General features: G+C 49.5%; 1 protein-coding gene across 3 annotated transcripts in view; it reads right to left on the reverse strand.

Moving 5' to 3' along the window:
* Positions 1–23,065, reverse strand: part of St3gal1 (ST3 beta-galactoside alpha-2,3-sialyltransferase 1) — a 75,016-nt gene that overhangs the window by 9,843 nt on the left and 42,108 nt on the right. For all 3 annotated transcript variants that reach the window (XM_057792361.1, XM_057792359.1, XM_057792360.1), the window contains 2 exons: positions 13,769–13,823; positions 391–1,265 (listed from right to left, as the gene is read on the reverse strand). In XM_057792361.1, the coding sequence (XP_057648344.1) occupies positions 391–696 (306 nt within the window). In that variant the 5' untranslated portion in view covers positions 697–1,265; positions 13,769–13,823. The remainder of the gene's footprint in view (positions 1–390; positions 1,266–13,768; positions 13,824–23,065) is intronic.

The following is a 23,065-nucleotide window of genomic DNA, read 5'->3' on the forward strand; positions in this document are numbered from 1 at the left end:
ACAGGAAAACCATGGGATATGGGAGCAGAGACCAGGAGCTGCAGATGTGGGCCACGAACAGTCAGTAGCAGCAGCAGCACAGCAGGAGAAAGGCATGGGGGTAAAGACCCTTGGCCCCCAGGACAGTGCCACGTGGTCACTCACTTCTAATGCCTTAGCCCACCAGATCCATGGGGATTGGTTATGGGAACCACAGGCGGGGGAAGAAGTAGGGTTTTTTTTTTTTTTCCTCCGACTTACACGTGATAGATGCTCAATAATTGCTGAGTGAAGGGAATGACTGAAAATAAATGACATTCTAAATGCTGCCAGATGCTTGGTGGTTCCCCAGGTCTCCCAGACCCAGCCTTTGTCTCCCTCAACCCTGCTCCCAGGCCCGACTCCACTCACCAACCACCACTGATATGTGTCCTCTTCCATCAGAGCATTGCGGGCTGTCAACAGCGGCTGCATGGTCTTGTTGAAGCGCTGGTCGAACCAGGGCGAGACCTTGTCTTCGCTGATGCAGTGTGTGCAGGTGCACGGCTGTGACTTGATGAGCTTGCGTAAGTTGTAGGAGAAACCCAGGACCATCTGCTTGGAGAACCAGGCAGTGGGCATTCCTGTGCTCGAGTAGTTCAAGACGAAGGAGGTGAGGAAGAAGAGAAGCAGGAGGAAGGTGAGCCACTTGAGGCTCCTCTTCCTCATGTTCACCATCTTCACACTTTGCTGGGTCCTCTGCTGGTCCCCCTTAATGGGGGTGGTGGTCACAGAGAGGAGAGAGGCCCTGTGTAGAGATGGGCAGATTCCAGAGACACAGGAGCAGGCAGCAGGAAGGGGAGACCTCTGAGGCAGCTAGGGTGAACTTTGGTCTGTTGGAGACACGCTTAGGTCTGGGCTTGGGATATCTCTGTGTGGCACATGATGGCAGACCATAAGATGCAGTCGGTGACTGTGTTGTCTTCCTTTGGGTAAACAGCGTAGTCTGCCTCTTTTGCAACCCCAAGCAAAGTCGAAACTGTGACTTGATGAGGTTAATGCAGGCTGGGGAGAGCAAAGTTCTCCCCCACACAAAAGGGATCAAGGTGTAATCCTCAGCCTGAGTGAACTCCTGAAGGACCTGTAAGAAAGTCTTGGTACAGGATGTGGGGCCGGCTGCTTGGCCGCCCTCCTCCAGGAAGTGTGGCTTGAGATAATCCTTAATTAGAGTGTTGTGCTTTCTAGGCTGTCACCAGGGATGGGAACTTAAAAGACATCTCCAAGAAGGTACAGAGGTTGATGAATATCTGTGTGGAAAAGGAGGAAGAAAAGAAGACGAAACTTGGTAACCTTGATTTGGAAACTGTTTCTCTCTCTACACTTTTCCCACAAGCCTCAGGGGCCTCCTGGGAGCACCTGTTTTTCCTGCCTCAAGCCTGAACTTTGCCTTCCCATCCACCAGAGTGTGCCATCACTCCCGCCGCCATAGATGGAGTTGCTCTGGCTTTGCCCACCACGGTGAACCAATGGACCATGAAATCATGAGCCACAGAAAATCCAACCCCCCTCAAGTTGTTCCTGGCAGGTATTCTATCAGCCAAAAAGAAAAAGAAAACAACAACAAAAACACCTAATACAATCAGCAGCTCAGTTTTTAAGTCTCTCGATTACACTTTTCTGCTTCTTAAACTCTGAACCCACGCAACTTACATATGAGCAAGTGCCTCCAATGGGGGAAAATGATTCAGAATCTAAGTCCCTTCCCTGGAGGTCCTCTTGGTGCTTGACTTAGACTGAGAAACTTAAATCCATCTCTTCATCCTTTCTGTCATGGCTCTGTTTGGTCCCTTGCTGGCCTTAACTCCACTTTCTGGGAGTCAGCACCCACTGCATGCAGGAGGTGGGCAGCTTCATTGCTTTATCTCCTATCCCTCTGAAATCCCCACCCTTTAAGCTTTGGCTGTTTCTACCTGGAGTTCTCTGCTTGGCAGGCACTCTGCTTCTTGCAGGGAGAAAGGGTCAGACAGAGGGGCCCCACTGAAATCCAGCATATCTCTCCTTTTTGTAGACCTGAACAAGAGTCTGGGCAGGAAGGGACAAAGTAACAACTGGGACCTGAACAGCTCCTGGGCTGCCCAGAAGGGCCCAGGAATATCTCTTTTATTATCTTTGTGTCAGAAATTCTTTTTGCAATCACCTTGATTCGTGGCCAGTGACTGTTGGCGAAATCTTGTCTTTTCATCACTGAAAAGCAGACCTTCTTCAGGTCTCTGCGTTCTGACTTGCTGGATTCATGTGGACAGACCCAGAAAGCATAGAGTAATACTGGGGCCAGTGGAAGGCCTCCAACATGCTAGAGAGAAGCAAGAGCCTTCCCTAAACTGCTCTGCAGCTCCATCCTGGTCGGTGGATACTTGGCACCACTTATTCTTATTATGGAAGGTTTTGAGTGAAGCCTGCCAACAGCACCAGAGTGAAAAACAGTCGTTGAGACCACACCACAGTTCCTGTGTGCTGTGGGCCAGGCCCTTCACCTCTCTAATCCTTGCTTCCCAGATCCAGAAAATAGAACAGTGCTCCTCCAGGCCTGTGTGGAAAGACTGATAGGCACAAAGGGGACCAGCTCAGGGCACCCGGTGCATGCACTACATAAGTCATGGCTGCTTCTCTTCCTTGAATCCCAGATACTTTCTGTGTAAAATGTAACCCAACAAGATGCCTGGACTGTCTCAAGGGCAAGGGTACTTAAACGACCAAATGACACCAGGCATCAAAGAATACAAGCCAGGGTAACCCCTGCCTCTGGCACCTCTGTTCTTCTAGGTGGTGGCAGCTGGCCCTTCAGTGCTTTCTGGGGACCCGAGAGAAAGGGGTCCTAATATATGGTGTGTGAGACACAGCAAAGACTCAACCTTCAAGAGTGGTCACGTGGGCTTTGAGGCTGATCCAGGGAGCTTACAGCTAGTTTTGACACCCAGGGCAATGGTTCTCACAGGTGGGTTACGACCCTTGACAAACCTCTATCTCCAAAAATATTTACATTATGATTCATAACAGAGCAAAGTTATAGTTATTAAGTAGTAACAAAAATAATTTTATGGTTGGGGGTCACAACACGAAGAACTGTATTAAAGGGTCACAGTGTTAGGAAGGTTGAGAACCACTGTCCTGGGGGCTCCCTCACAGTGGCTCTGCTCCCACTTTCTACCCGCCTTCCCCTTTAGAGTCTCTCCCTTCCCTAGAGAGACCATCACCCTGATAGCTCCAAGCAGCAGTGTTGGATGGGGCCAACCTCTTCTTTGTGCTTTGCCATTCAGGGCCCCAGCTGTCACCTGTTAGAGCTCTGAGCAGTCCCGTGCACTGTACTCTAACTAGAGCATAGTCTTTGTGGTCAGCGAGGCCTGGTGTGAATGTTGAGCCTATATTTCCTTGCTGAGAGAACCTGGGTAAGTCAGTCTACCTCTCTGAACCCAGGTCTGCTCCTTAAGACACAGTGATCACTTTTTTTTTTTTTTTTTAATTAAAGCGTGTGTTTGTTTTCTAATGGCCTATAGAAATTAAGAGCAGAGCTTTCTGGTACCTAATGTGCAATAAAAACAAGTTATCTCCACCAAAGCACAGACAATGGCATTGAGACTCAGTGGGAAAGCCTCTGACAGAGTGGAGCTCACACACTAGGAAATGAACCATGAACTTGAACCTGGGACCTCATTATCAGTTTCTCCGATTAGGGAATGAAAAGTCTAGACACTGCTCCCCCTCCCTTTCCTGTGCCTGACACATCTGCTCTGTGCCAAGCAAGAAGTTCCAGGAAGAAGACGCTGGCCCTGGAAAGAACGTCTCCTGATCAAGTTCTGGTGTTCCTGTGCTCTCATGCAGGGGTGTGTCTCACTTCTGCTTTAATCCCTCATTTGGAGAATCTACGGCCTAGTGAGTCACAGCTGGAGGTTGCTGCCTGGAGCCCAGCTGTGGAGAGAGACGCAGCCTGCCCCAGCTCCTGCGACACCCATAGTCAGCAGCTGAGGACCACTCAAGGCTGCTTGCTGCTGACGCTAGGTGACTAGCTTCCTCCCGAAGAGGTGCCCCAGCTACCACTTCTGGGGAACTTGGCAGACTGGAGACATTCAGAAATCTTCCAGGAAAATTCTAGAATTCTGTAGTGAAAGTCAAAGTATGGGATGGCCAGGGCCTAGGGAGGTATCTGCTTCCAAATGGCTGTGTCCTCCTCAAACTTGTCACAACTATGCACCAATCCTACTTAGAGATGTTTCTTGCTGACCTGGACCCCAGTTCAGGTCACTCTCTACCATGGGGAGGACTACCTGGCCTTCTCCATACTCACTCCCGTCTCCAGTGATGGAGGGTCTGGGCCTGAACAACTCTCATTTTGAGCTCTTCTTGCCCAGAGAGCTCTGCAGACAGTCAGCTAATGATGCCTGGGTAGACAGAAGAGAGAGGCAGGCCTTTTTTTTCTGTCCCACTTTAGTATTGTAGGCTGCAGGTGACTCTGCCCTGGACTGCAGGACCCTCCCTACCTCAAGCCTGAAGGTAGATTTGTGTTCTGTACTGGTCTCCTGAAGCTTCCTGGTCACAGGACCTGAGGTCTCCGTTTCCCTCAACTTTGCAAAGAACTGGTCTGTGAGGACCACTCATTTCCCTTCTATGCTCTCAAAGAGAATCCCCAGTGCTTGCCTTGCAGTCAGACCCTTAGGACAGCCAGGTTTGGTTGCCTATTTATTCCTATCCCAGCAGCCCACCTGACTCCACATTTTTACCTCTCCTTGGTCTGCCTATCCAGAAGATCTACCGGCTAACAGCCTTTGTGTATATTATACCTGGTGTGATGGATAATTTCCAACTATCGAGTAGACCGGATTTAGCATTGACATGGAAGTAAAATAAATCTTACAGAGAGGCAGAAGGAGGTGGCTGGGGAGAGGGTTCAGAGGTTAACAGCACTTGCTGCTCTTGCAGAGGATCAGGGTTTGGATCCCGGAATCCATATTGGGCAGCACAAACCTGCCTGTATGTAACCCCAGTTATTAGGGATCTGATGTGGATTTCTGACCTCTATAGGCACATGTGCACACACGCATGCACACACACACACACACACACTAAAATAAATAAATAAAAGATGAAAATAAATATTTTTTTTTTTAAAAAGAGGATTACTAGCCAGGTGGTGGCGATGTATGCTTTTAATGCCAGCACTTGGGAGGCACGTACGCACGTACAGGTGATGTGAGTTCAAGGCCAGCCTGGTCTACAAAGCAAGTTGCAGAACTCTTACACAGAGAAACCTTGCCTCAAGCAAACAAACAAACAAACAAACAACCTCATGTGATTGCAGCAAAAACGGTCTCTTGTGAGTTCCTGGGGATTCATGGTATCCCGAGACTTGAGTGAGAGTCTCCCCGCTCCGGGGATCTTTCACTACTATGACATATACTATATATGGTTGGAGTGTAGAGGGGGTTCAGGACACTTTAAAGGAGGCTGCAGCCAGTTTAATCTCATCTCAGAGACCAAGGAAGCTTGCCTCCTTTGGGGCCCCAGGTTCCCCATTCCTTTCTGCATACTCTCTCATTCATCTCTCTGTAACCAAGAGGTGCTGGTAGATAGAAGAACCCTCGGCTACACTTGTGAGTCTTTCCTAACTCTCCCTTGCTGGTTTCCTGGCTGGGAGGGTGGGCAGCAAAAATGCCATTCAAACACAGATGACACTTCAGGACACAGTTTTTAGACTCTCAAGAAGCCTGATTAACCAGGATTAGAGTCACATGGGGAGCGGCCAGGTGATGTTTTTACACTCTCAGCAGCACAAAAGGAACTTAAGTCCAAAAATCTTCCTATGCGGGGGCAAGGGCGCTCCACCCGAGTCTGACCATGTGCAAACAGAACAAGAGACATGAAGAACCAGAGGGGGAACTTGTGGGATCCTGCTGTCTGAGTACCCAGGCACACAGGTCTTTACAGGGCGTCCCTGATTTGGAAGATGCAGCAACCAGAATGCAGGAAAGGGCTGCTTAGGAACCTCCACCTCCTCCCAGTGGCCCCGGAGCTGTCGGCTGCTTTCTAAGAGTTCAGGCTGCTGGGAGCTAAGCTTCAGAAAGCTGCCATGTGACTCGAAGAGGGTCCTTTGGGCATACTCCCTTCATTTTCACAGGAATACTGCACCTCTTGGCATTGGAAGGTTCTGGGAGAGGCTGGGACTGCCTCTAGTTGTCCTGGGATGGTGTAGAGTCCGACACTCACCAGCAGCTCCCTGTGAGAGCCACCTAGACATGGAGGGTTCAGGCATGTCCCCAAGTGCAGGGGGTCTTTGATGAAGCTGCCTAAGCCTCTGAGGTGAACAAAAGTTAATCAGAAAGAGCTACCCTTTCATGTGATAGCTTACCACACTCAAGCTGCCTGTTGGCATCCCTCCCAAACTCAGAGAATGAGGGGCACTGCCCTAGGCAGGGGATTGCTAAGCAAGTCTCTTGGAGTACTGGGGTACCAGGCTGGAGTAGACCAGCTAGGGACTAGTGGATAGCCCTCCTGAGGTCTGGGGTGAAGCCAGGAAATAAAGGGTGGCCTGCCAGGCAGTGTGGGCAGGCAGTCCTAGCAGGCAGGGAACATAGATGACTCACGGATCACAGAATGTGCTTCCTAACCCTAGTGTAGCCCTGGAGACAGGGGCACCACAGCCACAAGGGAAGTGCTACTGTTAGTGTTTGCCCATGTGTACCTGTGTTAGAGAAGCCTGAACACAGCCATGCAGCCCTGTGCGGGAGAGGACCGCCCAGGGACCTGTTTCCTGTAGCCTGCTTTCTTGGTGGCTCTGCAAACTGTAGTCTTGCAGCTCAGAGTTAATTTTTCTTGGTATACTGGCGACATGGAGATGGGAAGGGCAGAGACTATAAGTCACTGTCACATTGTAAGTGACAAGCTCCCCAGTCAAAACTAGACATGACTCCTGGACCATGCTGCCCATGCCTGTGATAGATGCCACGTGCTGAGGACCAGAGACACTCAGATAGCACCATACTACCTGATGGATTTCCTGACACAGTCTGCGGCCACAGAGGCACCTCCTCATCAATCATTACATGATCACAGGGCTTCGGGTTTCATGGGGAGAACTCATTAAGAGATCAGCCCCTAGACCACAGCCTGCAGCCTTTCCCCATGCATGAGACAATGTAACACCTCTGAGGAGGAAAATGCTGACCTTGCCTGCCCCTTCTCCAAACCCGTGCACTTCTGTGTCTGGAACAGAACACCAGCAGCTTTATTCTGCATCTTCCAATCAGCCTGTCAATGTGCCCACTTTACATAGGAAAATGAAGCTCAGAAAGGTGAAGTCCCTTGCTCCAGCGTGGAAACGTTTTCTAAGAGTTAAGCTAAAAGGCCGCCTAAGCAGCGTGACCACAAAGTCCAAGTTCTTCCTGCTGGGTTTTGCCTCTCAGATCTTGTGCCAGGTTCCTTTTGGGAGCACAGCAGCCTCATGCCCCAGAGAGTCCACACGGGAAAGCGAGGATCATCCCACCTAGTCCTGCACCTCCCAAAGCAACCACAGATGCTACACCCTCTGCCTAATTGAGGAAGCATGCATGAAGGAGAGAGAGGTGCCCTGAGCCAGTACCAGTGACGGCTGCTGGCACAGTGGGAGCTGGCCAAGTCAGCTACAGGTGGGTGTTCAATACAGACATTGCCACCCACCCCACCCTGTGGCCTGTTCTGAGTTGGGGGAGGGGTGAGAGGACTGGATTGTCCATCTCCTGCTGCCTATCAAAGGACCTCTGTGTCGGGAGTGCAGATTTACAAGCATCACATTCTGGTACGTTTGTCTTTAAAATATACAGGTGTCCTTTTATCTCCTCTTAGTACAGCAGGGGAGAGGCCACTCTGGAAAAGTCTGGCTGCTCCCTGTGGCTCTCAGAGAAATGCCAGAGTTGGAGGGTAGGAGGGCATGAATGTTCCAGGTGTGGGGAAACACACATAGCTTGGGGCTGGAAACGTCAGTCTGAACCCTGACCTCAGATTTGGCCAGTCAGTGCCCTCTGCAAGGCCTCTTCCACACACGGCTCATCTAGACAATTTGAGGTATAAACCTTTCCCCTGAGAACAGTAACATGGACATGGGAGCACAGTTATGTGAGGGAGGTGCGCCGTGTGCCTGTGTAAAAACGAGGCACAGATCTAAATTAAGCTAAAAGCCCTAAACATTTCCCTCTGCTCCACTGCACTGACCCTTGTCACCTTCCCTCTCTCAATCCATCCTTCCCTTTGTCAGGGAATAAATGGACCAGTGGAAAAACTGGACTTTGAAATTTTCAAGCAGACAATGAAGGAAGGATGTGTGAATGTGTCTACATGTTGTGCACTAGAGTTCAGATTCTCAGTGGAGAGGATGAATAATCAAGCCCTAAAAGGGTGAACTGTGCAGGGTGAACTGGCTTCCCTTACAAGTGCAGAGAGTGACCGTTCACAATGTCCATAGTGTGTTCTTACATAGCTCTCCCACTGGGCAGCAGGACCTTCTTCCTAATCCGAAAGTCTTATGTCATCTGCCACGGTCTGGAATCATCTACAGCCTGACTTATGAATTCCCAAACAAGACAGAATCTAGCCCTAGGCGCCTGTTTTCTTTGTTTCCTGAGCTGTTCTTTGCTCCCAAAGCTCATGACCCCTCAACACCTGGAATTCAATCCCAACACACATCAGCTCTACAAGATCTTACCTGAGTGACCCTCTGAGCTACAATAATGACTACCCTGGCAAGATACATCAGCATAATAGTGGCACCACGGCTTTAGGGGTAACCAATCACTTTCTGATTGAATTTAGGGTCCATTCCACAGATCAGAACTCAGATCTAGTCAAGACTCCATGGCCATAGGCTCTAGGAGAGAATTTATTACTATTATATTGCCAAACAGACATAATATCAAAACTACTTTCTAAATACTTGTTTCCTATTCAAAGGCTGGAATTTATCACTTAGCCCCCATCAGAGAAGCTTCTTTTTGCACTGGATGGTGGTTAATACAGGGACACTCACAGCTGGTCAAGTGTAGAGAATAAGCGACGGTGCAACGATCATCTACATCACACATTTATATGCAACATCTGTGTCAATACTCCTCCCTTTGAAGACTGGGGGTTACAAAAGAGAGGATGGAAAAACTATGAGAGATAGTGGTCAAGGGAAACAGTATTTTTTGGACATGACAAGAATACCATCTGTGGTTGCCTGTGCAGAACCAAACAGAAGGCATGTGTGTGTGCGAGAGAGAGAGAGAGAGAGAGAGAGAGAGAGAGAGAGAGAGAGAGAGAGAGAGAGAGAGGAGAGTGCACTCATGAGGCCCCACCTATGGCTGCTGGGGGAGGGAGAGCCAATTTTCTTCAGGGAGGTGACCACGCTTTAGTGAATGGCCTTATACCCATTTATAGCTATTCACATAAGGGCAACACTGAGGAACATAGCTAAAATTTTAAAAATGCAAAATGCAGACATGAAATTGAGGAGGGACATGGTAGGGAGGTCTGGGAAGAGTTAGAGGGGAGTGGGGTAGATAGGATCAAAAAATAGTATACACATACACTGAATTCTCAGAGAATAAATAAAATATATTTAAAAATTTAAAGGTTACTTTAACATACCATGAATTCCCAGGAAGACATTAATGCCATCATTATGAAGTATTTGCTATAGCCCTACCATGCCTCTGCAGTGCTGCGTGTTCGGATTACTGGAGCATAAAAGAAAGGCCTTTCCCTGGGAAAAGGCTTTTTTTTTTTTTCTTTTTTTCTTTTTGTCATCAGGAAGACAAGCAGTGACTAAGAAACATAAAAAAATAAATCTCACCCAAGCTGGCTCTCTTTCTGTCTGGCTCTTCCCCTTTCTGGGCCTTTCTAGCTCTCCAGAGTCACAGCAGAACCCATGCAACTCCTCCAAGCTAACAACAAGCCCGGAGACTTGCACCAGTCTCTCTGCCCTCTCCAGGGGCTCTTCCCTAACAGGTTGCTCTTCCATTCAGATCAGGATGCTGATTCTTGGACAAACTGTCTATCATCTTTGCGTCTTTCCCTACCTTTGTGTTCTAGATCACACAGCAACTAGCAAATATCATGGTTTGTTGTGCCAAGCAGAAAGGGTGGCCCTGAAGTGAAGCCTCTTCCAACTTCCTCCTTTCTGCTGCTGGCTTCCCCAGCTCTGACTTTCTTTGCTCCCACTGTGCTCCCAGAAGAGTGACCAGGAATGTTTTTGACAACCACCTGGACGGCTGGCACCACCTGCGTTTTACGAGTGAGGAAACTGAGGCTGTGAAACTTTTATTGATGCTTTAATTGCTCAATCTTTACCTAGTAATTAGGTTTTCCAAGGCTGCCATGGTTGGAAGACTTCCTTCCCATCTCTTGGGTTCTCAGAAGTTCAGAAACTCCTACAAGACCAGGATGGAAGGCACTGCACCCGCCACTAGAGGTTCCTGCTTCACACTGCAACCCACTGCACGTGTAAGCCTTGGTCCGGCCCTTTATTTGCCTCTCAGAACTAGGAAAGTGAGACTGGAGCTGTATGTTCTCTGAAGTCTCAAGGAAGCAAAGCTCGGGTAGCGCATTTGCTCATGAGTGATATAAAAATCAAGTCCTAGATGATGAACCACTATTATTCTTCTACCCACACACCCAAATATTTCTATTAATAAAATCACTCCAGGTGACAACCTGGTGACAGAGCAGATCTATCCCTGGCCCCTCCCAGCTGGAGCACCCCAGGTTTCAGCATCACCTTCCCTGGAGCTTTGGGGTCTCTGCCTCTACAGGGTCTTTGGGATGCGTGGGTTACTGGATAGAAGGGACCAGAAGCAAAATCGACCTGACTGAAAAAGACAAAATGAGCAGTATCAGCAGGACCACAGTAAACTAATGGATTTCAGGCAGATACTGGGGAAGGAAACACACATGACAGTGAGGGGGAAATTTATAAATATTTACATTTTGGAGACTGCAAGAATGAATTAGCCAAGAACTCGCTACACTTTGCCCAGTGGGGAAAGTCTGTTAGGATGAAGGTTCCCCCGCAAAGAGCTTCCTGTTAGAGACACCTTTGTCCTGCCCTCGGATTCAACTGATAATTTTTTCTTGTCCCCCGACACAGTCCAAGACAACAGGCAATTGGGAATGACAGGCAAAGAAAAGTAGAGTAGAGCAGTGGCTGTGATGGTGGCAGGCGGGGGAGGGAACACACAGAGGTCAAGGTGGAAGAGGTCAATGGGGTACCAAAAACATTCCCTGCTTCTGGGACTTAGCACCTACTGCTGTCTACACTGCAGTCTACTCCCAGGTCTGTCAGGAGAGCATACTCATGTCTGAACCTGTGCTGAAGTCCTGTACAGGGTCCTTGACCTTCATGAGGATCGGTTTCATAGCAGACGTGTGTGTCAGGCTATTCTGATGATGCTCAATGGAGCAGGCTCTCTGGCAGAGCCACAACCTGCTCCTTGGAGGCTGCAGCAGGGCTGGGCTGCGTCCCTTCCATTATGAGATACTTACAGGCACCCCAAGCCTGGATCCAGGCAGAATGGCTTTCTGATTGTTCTTTTTCCACCTGAATGAAATTCAGTTCGTGGAAGGTTTAATAAGTCCTTCTGGGCCCCCGAGAAAGAACTGCTCAACTGCTCCCACAGATGAGTTTCAGACTCTGCATCCCCAGGCCCTGGAGGGTCTAGGGTCCAAAGCTCCAGCCTGGAAAGCCCTAGGCAGTGATAGGGCTTGCAGTTCCCAGGTATTCTTTGCTAAGAGCCAGAAGTCTGGCAACAAAAGGTGATTGCTGCCAGGGGGCTTGTCCCCCTGCTCACTGCTGCCCACCTGAGAGACAAGCTTTGTCACATTTCAGAACTAGAGAAACACCTCCAATGCCACCCTTCCCTGCTTTAGCATCTGAGGTTTGCAGAGAGGACGCGACCAGCGTAGGGATGTCCAACAGTCTTTGGTGACACTGAGGCTAGGACTTGGGGTCCATGACTTTCTGAGCACACCCACCCCTTATAGTGTGAGCAGCTGTAGGAACTGGACAGCGGGAGCCCGGCAGGTGACAATGCCCTGCATGTCAGAGAAGCAGACTGGATAGAGGCCATGCCTCTGTACCCCTCCAGCTCCAGTCTCTGCCTGCTGGGCCTCCCTCCCTGAGGCCAGCAACACCCAGCAGCCCATCCTTGCTTTCTGAATGGAGCCTCCTGCACCAAGTGACATTATGGCCTTGACACAGCGACACTTAGAGGGCTCACGGTCCTGTCTCTGAAATGCATTCTGAGCACAAATGCAAAGCAACAAAATGAAACAATTTCAGATTTCACTGAGGGCCGTGGACTAAGGACGAGCAAATGGCTTCCTGCTAGAGACACCTTTGTCCTGCCCCCATTCCACTGTCTGTCTTTTCTTGTTCCCTCCCAGTCCTACAGGCACTTGGAGAAGACACAGAGGAAAAGAGAGAAGTGGCAGTTATGTGGGTGAGAAGGTGGGGGATACCGAACACACAGAGAATCAAGGTGGAACTGGGCAATGGGCACTCGGGGTCTTTGTACACACCGCTGTCTACATAGCAGTCTTTTGGACCCCAGAGTCTTGTTCTTTCATTGCATCTACTTTGCTTGCTATTTTGCACCTGTGCAGGTACACACACGTGTGTGCAGATGCATGAGTATGCATAGGTATGCATGTGGAGGCCAGAAGTCAGTGACAGATGTCCCTTTTGTTAGGAGCCATCTTCCTTGGGTTTTGAGAGAGGGATCTGGGCTCACCAATTAGGTTATGCTGACTGGCCAGCGAACTCCAGGAATCTGCCCATCTTCGAGTCCCTGGTGCTAAGGTAGCAAGTGTTACTGCACCCAGACCTTCACACCCGCGAGGCAGGACTTCATTAACCTGACTCATCATTGCGTCCGTGACTGCCCAAAGCCCCTCCTGCTCACCTTAAAGTCACCTTGCTGCCACTCTCCCTAGCTCTGTAGCATTTTCCTCTGCCTTAACCAGGAGATGATTCTGCACTAGGGCTCAAGTTACTTGTTTTTCTGTGTGTCCCCTGCTGACCCGGGAGATTGGAGCTCACTAGTCTGCCTTGCCCAGGGGCCCCCAGTTGAGAACAGTGACTTGGGGCACTGGGGAACACTCAGGGCCTAGAGCCAGGTTCTTTCTGCCTGGGCCTCACAAGGAGTAGGAGATCTGGATCTTAGATGCTGACACCTCATGGGGGGAACGGGGGTAGGGGGAGGGGAAGAGCAGCAGCCACCTGGAGCAAGCAGCCTAGGACCCTGAGGCCTTAAGTCTGAAGTTTTCCTTTTCTGGTTGACCCCGGCTAAGCAAATTATCGGTTCCAGGGAGGGACTTCCTGTGGTTTCGCAAAACCAAACCACCAAAAATAACCAGGTGGTGTAACTGTCCAACCACCCAAGGCTATGTCACTCGAGGGTGAGATGCATCTGTGGGCACCTCTGTGGCTGAGGCAGGATGTGATGCAGTCATGAGGAGGCGCCCGGCCCCTCTGTTGCTCAGCCCACCTAGAGAGCTGCGTCCTCAGTGAGCTTCTTAGGGAGGTGGGTGCGCTTCTGCCAGTCACCCGGGACATGTTCCTCAGAACAACCACAGGCCAGCCCCTTCTTAGTTTAGGACCCCACAGCTCTTCCCAGTAAGCCACAGTTCTGCATGAGGTCACCAAATCACGAAAGCCACAGCTCAGCCTTTGGTGGAAACAATCAGTCTGACACCATCCCAGAGACCGCGGAGCAGTTTCTAGAGTCAAGGAAAACGGAGCTGTTCTTACCTGCTGTGCCACGTCAGTGGAGTCCCTTGACCTCTCTGAGCCTCAGAGTCTTCATCTGAAAAACAGAAACGATGAATGGCTCAGCTTCACCAGCAGGAGGACCAATGCCTGGAGGACCAAGGATGGGGTTCCTGCAGCTTGTCCAGCTCAGCCTTACACAGCAAACATGAACTTCTCAAGTAGAGTAATGGCCTCGTTACTTCTTCGGTGCCGGGGAAGAATATGCGAGTATCTAAAACAGCACAGGGCAGAGCGACAGAGCCATGTGTCTCTACTTCCTGTTCAGAATGGAAAGAGCAAGGCTCTGGAGACCAGGCCTCTCAGCTCATTTTCAGTTCCCAAATGCTAAATACGGAGCACCTGGCCCAGAGTCTGAACTTCTGGGGGTGCTGGCAGGTCCAGCTCCTCCCACTCCTGGGGGATGGATACGACTGGAAGCAGACATGGAGCCCACAAAGAGGGGCTGAGCCTAACACACACCCCAACCTCAAGGCAGTGGCTGCCTCATAGGGAGAGGGCATCAGGAAAGATGTCAGCTGCACTTTGAGGACCATGAGGACAGAGTCTGAGCTCAGATCCCGGGTCAGAGGCCATGACCCCTCTGATTCAGGACCCTGCTGTGAGTCGCTGTAAGGGTCTCAGAAATGGGGTCCAGAGTCAGGCTGTCCTTTGGGGTAAGAGATTTATTGGGCAAGTTCTTAGCACGACAGAAACACAGCACGGGGGATGGGGGAGGGGCTCTTACAGGTTTCAGAGGTAGGGGAGGGAGTCCCCTGCCTGGTAGTTGATAAGTAACCCCTCATCCATGCCTGCTTGCAGGTTATCTCTGATTCCCAGGGAACACAGGGAGGCAGAAGTTCTGCCCTAGAGTTAATGTGTGTCCATCATGTCGGAGATGCGACATGCAGGCCCTGTGCTTAGGGTCTCCGCAATCTTCCTGTAAGGAGGAGAGACTCAGATTCCCAGGCAGACTGCCCGGGTGCCTATTATTCCCCCATAGCAACGGGAATTGCAAAACAGCTAAGTGTGGAGGCTGTTGCAGGTGAACATGGCTTAAAAGGCACCTGACCTAAACTTAACAGTCACAGGTCACACAGGGGCAGGAGGCAGAAAGAAATTCTGACTCCAGAACATTCTTTTGCAGGAAGGAAGCGGGCATCTAGGTAGTTTGTAGAGAGAAGTTGAATCTGAGAATGGGGGGGGGGGGGGCTGGTGGTTGGTTGAGCTTGTGCCCTAAGTTCTGAGATGGATGGGACATCACCAAACATCAAGTGTGCTGAACAACTGCTCCAGCCTAGGGCTGGAGGTTCTCCTGCCAGAATGCTCCCTCCATGGCTCTGAACCTGGGTTAGCTGAGGGCTGCTACCCATAGTGGATGATCCAGGGCTTGTGATACTCATGCTACATGTGTGCTTATGGGTACTGACTATGGGACTAGATGCCCAGGGCTGTCACTCAGTGGCTTCACATCCTCATGGGATGTGGCTGTCCCTCAGTTTCCCCATTTATAAAGAATGACAATAGTAATTCTTTCCTATGGTTGCTGGGAAGATTCAGAGGCCAAAATGAAGACAGTGCTTCAGATGTGCATTATAAGTGCTCTCTAACGGCTGGGACACCAGCCTCACCCCCATCGTTGTCATGACCGTGACCAGCACCACTACCGCTATCATTACAAACATTACTACTGTATTGTGCAAATAGTTATTCCCTGCCTCCTCCTCATAACTACCATCACTATTACATCATCAAAATATCATCATCACCATCAAAAATATCACCACTATCATTATAATCATCACCATTACAAACATGGCCATCACCTCATCCCTATCATCAGAAACACTGCCACCGCAGACATGATCACACAGAACACCATAGCATCATGATCAGCATCTATCTCAGTTTCTTTTCTGATGCTACGATAAAATACCCCGACTAAAGCAACTTAAGGAATAAAACGTTTACTGGGATCATGACTCCTGATCACAGTCCATAACCAAGAGGAAGCCAAGGCAGCAGAAAGTGGAAGGGGCTGGTCACACTGCAACCAGTGAGGAACAGAAAGCAAGAGGTTAATGGGTATATGCCTGCAGTCAGCATGCCTTCTCCAGTCTTAAAAAGTCCAGGATCCCTGTCAAATCCAAAAGACACTTCTTCCCCCAGCTTCTCATTCCTACATGCCTTGCCATTTTGGCTAGGTGCTCTCTCTCGCTCTCTCTTCATTCTCTTTTTTTGTCTTCCTCACGCCCCTCTTTCTTGGTCATCTCTTCTCCTCCTCTTCCCCCACCCTTCATGGTCTATTCTCCTATCCATGTTCAGTCTACTATTAGAAGAGAGAGAACTTTGTGACCATGGGCCGCCATGACTGGGCCTTGAAGTGCGAGAGAAAGAGAGAGCGGCCATGTATGACATGATGGAGGTCTCGAAGGAAAGAGCCTTGAATGCTCAAGAACAAAGCTGGGTGTATACTCTTAAGAGAGCTGCTGCAGGGTGTGGCCTGATTTCTAGGAGAGAGTGGGAGAGAGGCAGTGGAGGGTCTGTGATGTAATGGGTAGGTATACACATGCTCTTAGGCTGTTGTAAGAATTGACTAAGAGATAGATGGAGTTCTCAGCACTGTGCCTGACAAAGGAGAGCTGGGGATGGACAGACCAGGATGGCAGCCTGATGGATGAGGGTTGAAGACAGGCACCGAGGGACTGGATCTAAATCGCTGCTTACAGCAGCTACTTGGGGGCCCATGGGGTGAGAGGTTCACATTGCACTCATATGGGGTGAGGGCAGCTGGGAAGAGAAGGTTGACACCTTTAGGCACACAGAGGCACAGAAGGGACAGAGCATAGGAAGGCACATGTGGAATGCAAGTGTCCCCTTGCCCGTCCCATCTGCTTTTTTTTTTTTTTTTGGTTTTTTCGACCCCATCTGCTTCTTAAAGGAGAAATTGAGACTCGGGAATGTTTTCCCCAAGGTTATACACATTCCTAGGCTAGCCCACTGTATAACCTTGGGGAAAACATTCCCGAGTCTCAATTTCCCCATCTGCTTCTTAAAGGAGAAATTGAGACTCGGGAATGTTTTCCCCAAGGTTATACAGTGGGCTAGCCTAGGAATGTGGATGAGAATGTTGTTTTCCTGGGATCAGCCAAGCGCCACCCTGCTGCCTTCTGCTCACACAGGGGAGGCAAGGGCTCACACCCCCATGCTGCCTTCAGGCCAATGTCAAGTGCCCCCACCCTCATGAGTGGGCTGCCAGAACTTCACACTGCGCACCCAGTTGAGTTACTTCCATACTCCTATGACTGGAAAAGAGTGGTCACATTGGGAGTAGCTGAATCCCAACCAAAGAAATGAACACCTGAAACCTGCCTCTCCAGTAAAGTAACCCCATGGGTCATTGGATTCATTTGCAACCTGAGGAAAGCCCTGCACCGGCTCCTGATCAACAAGCCCTGCCTGCTGCTACTTACTGCTCAAATTTCCTGTCAAATAGGAGTTGCTTCACCTGAGAAATCCCCTTCCTTTCCAACCCACCAACCCAGGAAGGTGGCTCCTTTTCCCCAACATGGGCCATCCCTGTGATGTGGATCAGAATGAAGTCCAGCTCCCCACTACTCCAGGAGTAGTTGGCCCCCTTGCTTCAATATGGAGCCATCCCTGTGCCGCAGATCAAAGGCCAGCCCCAGCTGGGAACACACACCTGCTCCGCAGCTCCTTCTGCCTGGCCCTGTTCCTAGTTAATTCATGTGCACTGACCTCTTGCCTCAGGCTCCGCTGGGAGGAACCACGTCACACAGTGTGTGGCTGATCTGAGCTGTGAGCATCAGAAAGACCCTTCTGAGTTCAGAGAGATGTTCCTAGAGCAAGATCCTTACCCCAAATCTAGTTCAGTCCTCTGGCTTCATATGCCGCACCAGCGACCAGTGGTCACTTGGCAAAGAATGACCAGGTCCCCAGTACATGCCAGGCCCCCTTTCTGATCCTAGTAACGGTTCTGTGAACAAGATGAAGTCTCTTCTTCTCTCAATGCCCATGAGTCTAAACAGTGAACAGGTGTGTAAAAAAGCCTTGAGTCTCTTTGGCAAGAAGAAGAATGGGAAACGAGAAACTTGGGCACCCTGCTGTGACGCATGGCACTAAGTCCTTGTCTCTGGTCCAGATGCTAGGGTCTTTGCAGCATCTGCCAGCGTGCTGATCTACTGATCCGTTAGCCGGCGTGACAGGCTCTTCCAGTGCTTCAAAGCTTCATGCAGCTAATTCTAATTAAAATTCAACCTTAGAATTAGAACAGCTCCTTGGTTGCACTAATCAATGAACCAATTAGCACTACTAATTCAATAAAGTAATTTGATCAAAATTAAATATAAAAAAGAGTCCCGTGGTGGCAGTAAATTTCGAGTGCTTATTAGCCTGGTGGCTAGTGACTATTGCCACAGCCCATGCTGCTGCACAACTCACTGTCACAGGTAAACCCGGGAGGTCCTTGTAGATTTTGGGGTGAATCCATTGGGTGAAATCTCGGTCCTATCGTTCCCTGGCTGTGTGGCCTGTTTTGGATGATGAACTCTCTCTGAGTTGTTCCTTCACCTTTAAGAATGGAACAGAACTGATACCTTGAGCTCTGATGAGGACTTTCTAAGTCAGTGTTGGGGTTCTGAGGGAGGGGACTGGGTCAGGGCCCCAGAAGAACATCCTGTTGAGTTCCAGAGTGAGACATTCAGAAAGCACAGAGACCAGAAACCAGGAAGACAGAGGGTCAGAAAACCTCCAAGGGGAAGGACTTTCAGTGCATGGTGGAGTTGGCGTCAAGCTGAGATGAAGCAACATCCCTGTAGCTTGGCAAAGGAAGGGGTCCCTTGCCAGGTCCAGGGACATTCGCCCATTAAACTACTCAAGGATGAAGTCTCTTCACACACCCATGTTCACACCTCTTCTTTGGTTTTCCCTTTCCTTGGAAACCTGTACACTCTGGAGTAGCCAGGCCAAGCCCTTCTTTTATTCTAACTATTGCTATGCCAAGATGGAGGAAGTCCTAGGAAGAAAGTATCAGTGGCCTCTTGGAGACCAGCTCTATCCAAGGGCTTCCCTGGGCTCCAGGTGAGGATCCATGCTGGACCTGAACAAGGAAGCAGCTCATCATTGCCGTAATCTCGTATCAGCAAAAGTTTGGCCACAGAGGTGGGGTGCATCTGCAGGACCCGAGGCAGAGCCTGGGAGACGAGTCTAGCTGTGAAGAGACACACTGTTCTCAGCAGACAAGACTACTCGAACTTGCTGAGTACACGGCATGGGTAAAGTGTTTAGAGCCTCAGTGGTGGCCTCTTTTAGCAGGCACTTTGAGGCTTCTTTTGCTAAAATGTTCTGACTCTTCATTTGGGCCCACATCAGGGTAAAGTCAAGCGCATCTGCCTGTATTTTCCAATGACCTCTTTTGCTTTGAGTCAGCCTAAGATGGCTAATGCGTAGGATGTTAATTATTCAAGGAATATCCATCTAGAAACCAATGACCTCTAAACTCTCTTTCTCATTCCCCTTTAAGAACACAGGTACTTGGGGCAGGGTTGTAGCTCAGTTGGTGGAGTACTTGTCTAGATTGCTTGAAACCTCAGGTTTAATCGTCAGCATTCTCCAAGGGAGCATGGTGGTTCACATACAACCTCTGAATAAGTGGAGACAGGAGCATCAGAAGTTCAAGGTCACCCTGGGCTACAAAGACAAGGTCAATGACAGCTTGGGTCAGCTGAGATATATTCTCAAACAAAACACAACAAATGGGGTCAAAAAGAAAAGTCAGGGTCCTAAACCTGCAGTCACCTTGAGTTCCAGGAATAGCAAGGCCCTGTAGGCAGACAGCCCACCCTCAAGATGAGAACAATTATCTGTGAAGGAGAGGTTGCACCCAAGAGTAGCTCATCTGGAAAAAACAGATTGGTCCCCTTGGGCAAGGATGGGAAAGGCAGTGAAGACAGAGATTAATAACCTATTGATCACCTTACATGACTGAAGCTGAGACAATGACGAGTGGGATTATATCTTAACTAGGAGTAAAGCTCCTACCAGGACCCCTGAAGAAAGCCAACTTGGGGGTCACCAATCTCCCTCTATCTCTTTAAGATGCACTGATGAAATCCCTCTGCTTTTCTGCGTTTCTCACCCCTTCATAGGTGCGTTGGGATGGGGTTGAGCTGAGACTGTTGGAGCTTCTAGGGATGCAGTTTGGGGCCTCTCTGGGATGCAGAAAGCAACTGTAGTAAGGCCACAGGAATGGTGGCCTGCAAATGTGCCTAGCTTTTCATCAGTACAGACAGCATTCCGTGTTGAGTACACAGACGCTCCTAGGCATCTGGGCATCCGGCAGGCATCACAAGCTGAAACACTGAGAGGGCATAGCGAGAGGTGGCCAGCTCCTGGGTCTTTATCTCAAAGTCCTGTCAGCGAGCCTTCCAATTGGGATTTGAAAGGATAAACCTAAGTGCCCATCACCACGGCAGAGAAGGGGTGAGGAAGGGTAAGCCTTTCCCTTTCCTTCTTTAATCCCCAGCATTCTCTCAAGCTTCTGGATTAAACGTGGACATCCTGGCACTGTGCACTCTTCTCAAGAGCTTGCAAAGTGCCATAAACACTTTTTGAAAATTCTTGTCTAGCCAGCATCTGCTGAGGGCAGGAAAGCAAAGCAGGGAGTGGGGGTGGGGGAGGTGGGAGGATTGAGGGCTCGGGTGAATGAGATTGGTGGGTACGAGGGTGTCTGGCATCTTAAATTCTTGCAAAAACAGAAACCAAGAGTAAGAATGGGACTTTTCTCGTTCGCTTACCAACAGATGGGAGGTTACACACTTATTGACCACCTACTGTATGCCTGCTACTTTCTATGTTAGTAAACGCTAATTACTTAGCTACACAGGGTTCCGAATATGTCCTGTAGATTAATCCATCGACCCTTGCAGGTGAGTCATGGCTAGGTGACTTCCTGTCATCTCAAGTTTGGGCAAGCATAGAGTGGGGAAGCCCCTTGATTTGAATCACACAGCTTCGAGAGGACAGTGTCAGCACTTGAATTCAGGTCTTCAGGCTTTGGACCTGATACCTACAGACACATACTAGCATAAGCTGCCTCACTTCACCTCTGACGCAGACTCTTGGTGCTACTCACAATCCTTTCCATTGTAGCACGAGGCCAAGGAGGCCAGGAAAGAGACAGGGCTCCTCGAATGGGGTTCATGAAAGCACCACCTAGCTCCTCAAGCCTGGTTCTGTGGTATGTCACCAGGTCACCAAGCATGGCAAAGTCAACGGGAAAACAGTCACTCAGACAGGCCTCTGCAAAGCCAAATTGGGTTTTCCAGTTGACAATGAAAATTGATGAGACAGTCCTGGCTGTAGGAGCATCTCTGGAGCTGGATCAGAAGGTAGAGGAAGTGCTTGGCAAGGTAGAAAATTTTCCTATGTTGTTCAAATCAATCAGATCAGATAGTGTTGTATAGCAGTTTCCTCTGAGATAGGGATATTCCATTCCTCCTCCACAGAAGCTTAGTATGACAGGAAGTGAAGGATTCAAAATGGCTCCAGGAAGTCCCTGAAACTGACCAGAATCCCTAAGTCCCTCTCACCCCAGAAGTATATAAACACTAAAGACTTCAGATCTTTGACTCAGATCTTTGGTCTACTCACTGTCTCCTCCATTGTAACACGAGGCCATGGAGACCAGAAAAGAGACAGAGATCCCCCAGATGGGGGTCTATGCAGGCTGTACCCAACTCCTAAGCCTGCTTGCTTCTCTGGTATGTTACCAGGTCACTAAGTATGGCAGAGCCAATGAAATAGCCCTCTGCAGAGCTGCCTGGAAAAGGCTCAGAGCAACTGAGCCACCAGAAAAGGACACTCAGCAACCTGTTGAGCTGCCAGCAAGCTGTGCTGTGTGCTCCAGGTTTCCAGGTTTTATGGCTGTCATCTATTCTGCTTTGGTGATGCAGCTATCTTGGAAACATTTCTGTTCCTGTAAATAACCCCTCACCCAAATTCTTGCAATAACTCTAATAAAACTCATTGGGTCACTAATCTGGACTTTGACGATTTCCATACTTTGCTCTATTTATGGTTCCCTATTTGGGGTGTGTAGACATGGACAAGTTTGTCTCTCAACAGTACCCTCGGCCATTCAGGAAGGAAGGGGATGAGGGAGGGGCTGGCGAATTCCATGGAGGGAAGATGAGATTCTCTTTGGGTCTCACTGGGGCTGCTAAGGACCAAGTGCTTGACTGAGTTTTAAGAGTTTTAAGCCTGAGGAAGTTCAATGTCTCCTGAGGTCACACTTATCAAAAACAAGGTGAGAGCTGGGGTCAGGAGAAGCACAGGATAAGGAACCCCATGAAGAGCCACACCTCCTAGTGCAACCCAGAGTGGTACCATATTGCCTCGAAAGTCCTGGGCTCCTAGATTCTCTAGTCCAGGTGCTAGGCTTCTGGTACCATCTTGGCAGGGCATCCTCAGCCTCCAAAGACTGACTGACATATGCCACACATTTCCTTCCTTGGTGAGTGTCACTCAGAAGCTACATCATTCCTGTCAGAAATCCCTGTTCACGTCACAGTACAGGCTCTCTACCCTTGACCTTTCAGATAGCTTTCGGAGTGAGATGACTTCCTTTCTGGTCTTTATTTTCTGGACTCCTCTACTGTCCTTGTCCTGTCTTGGTCTTAGTGGAAGGGTGTATCTCAGAGAGTAAGTTTTGTGCCACCATCACTGAGAAAACAGACTGTCCACGTCCTGAAGACTGTGTCCTGCTCGTTGGCACCCCTTGCTGTTCTTCCGTAGTTCTCCTCTCTGCGTTGCGCTCACATGTTGCCTTGGTCTTCCAACTGCAGTCATACTAGGTTCACATCTGCTCTTCACCTCTCTAAGCACATTCCTGCCCCAGGACCTTTGCACTGACTGAAACTTCCAGCTCTTTCCTACCATCCCTTCCTCAACCCAAATATCATCCTTCAGGAAGAAGAACACAGGCTAAAACATAGCTTACATTTCTCTATGTCTTTCCGGGACAACTTACAGCCACTCTACAAGAACCCATGATAACTGTGATGCTAATCAGGCAGTCATGACCAAAATGGCCAGCACGGGGACTGGAGAGATGGCTCAGTGATTAAGAATGCTTGCTGCTCTTGCAGAGGATTTGAGTTCACTTCCTAGGATCCATGTTCCCCTGTTGGTCTACACACATGAGAGAGAGAGAGAGAAAGAGAGAGAGAGAGAGAGAGAGAGAGAGAGAGAGAATATGAATAATGGTCCTGACAGAGTCAC

The sequence above is a fragment of the Chionomys nivalis genome, chromosome 17 (genome assembly GCF_950005125.1).
Source record: "Chionomys nivalis chromosome 17, mChiNiv1.1, whole genome shotgun sequence".
NCBI lineage: Eukaryota > Metazoa > Chordata > Mammalia > Rodentia > Cricetidae > Chionomys > Chionomys nivalis.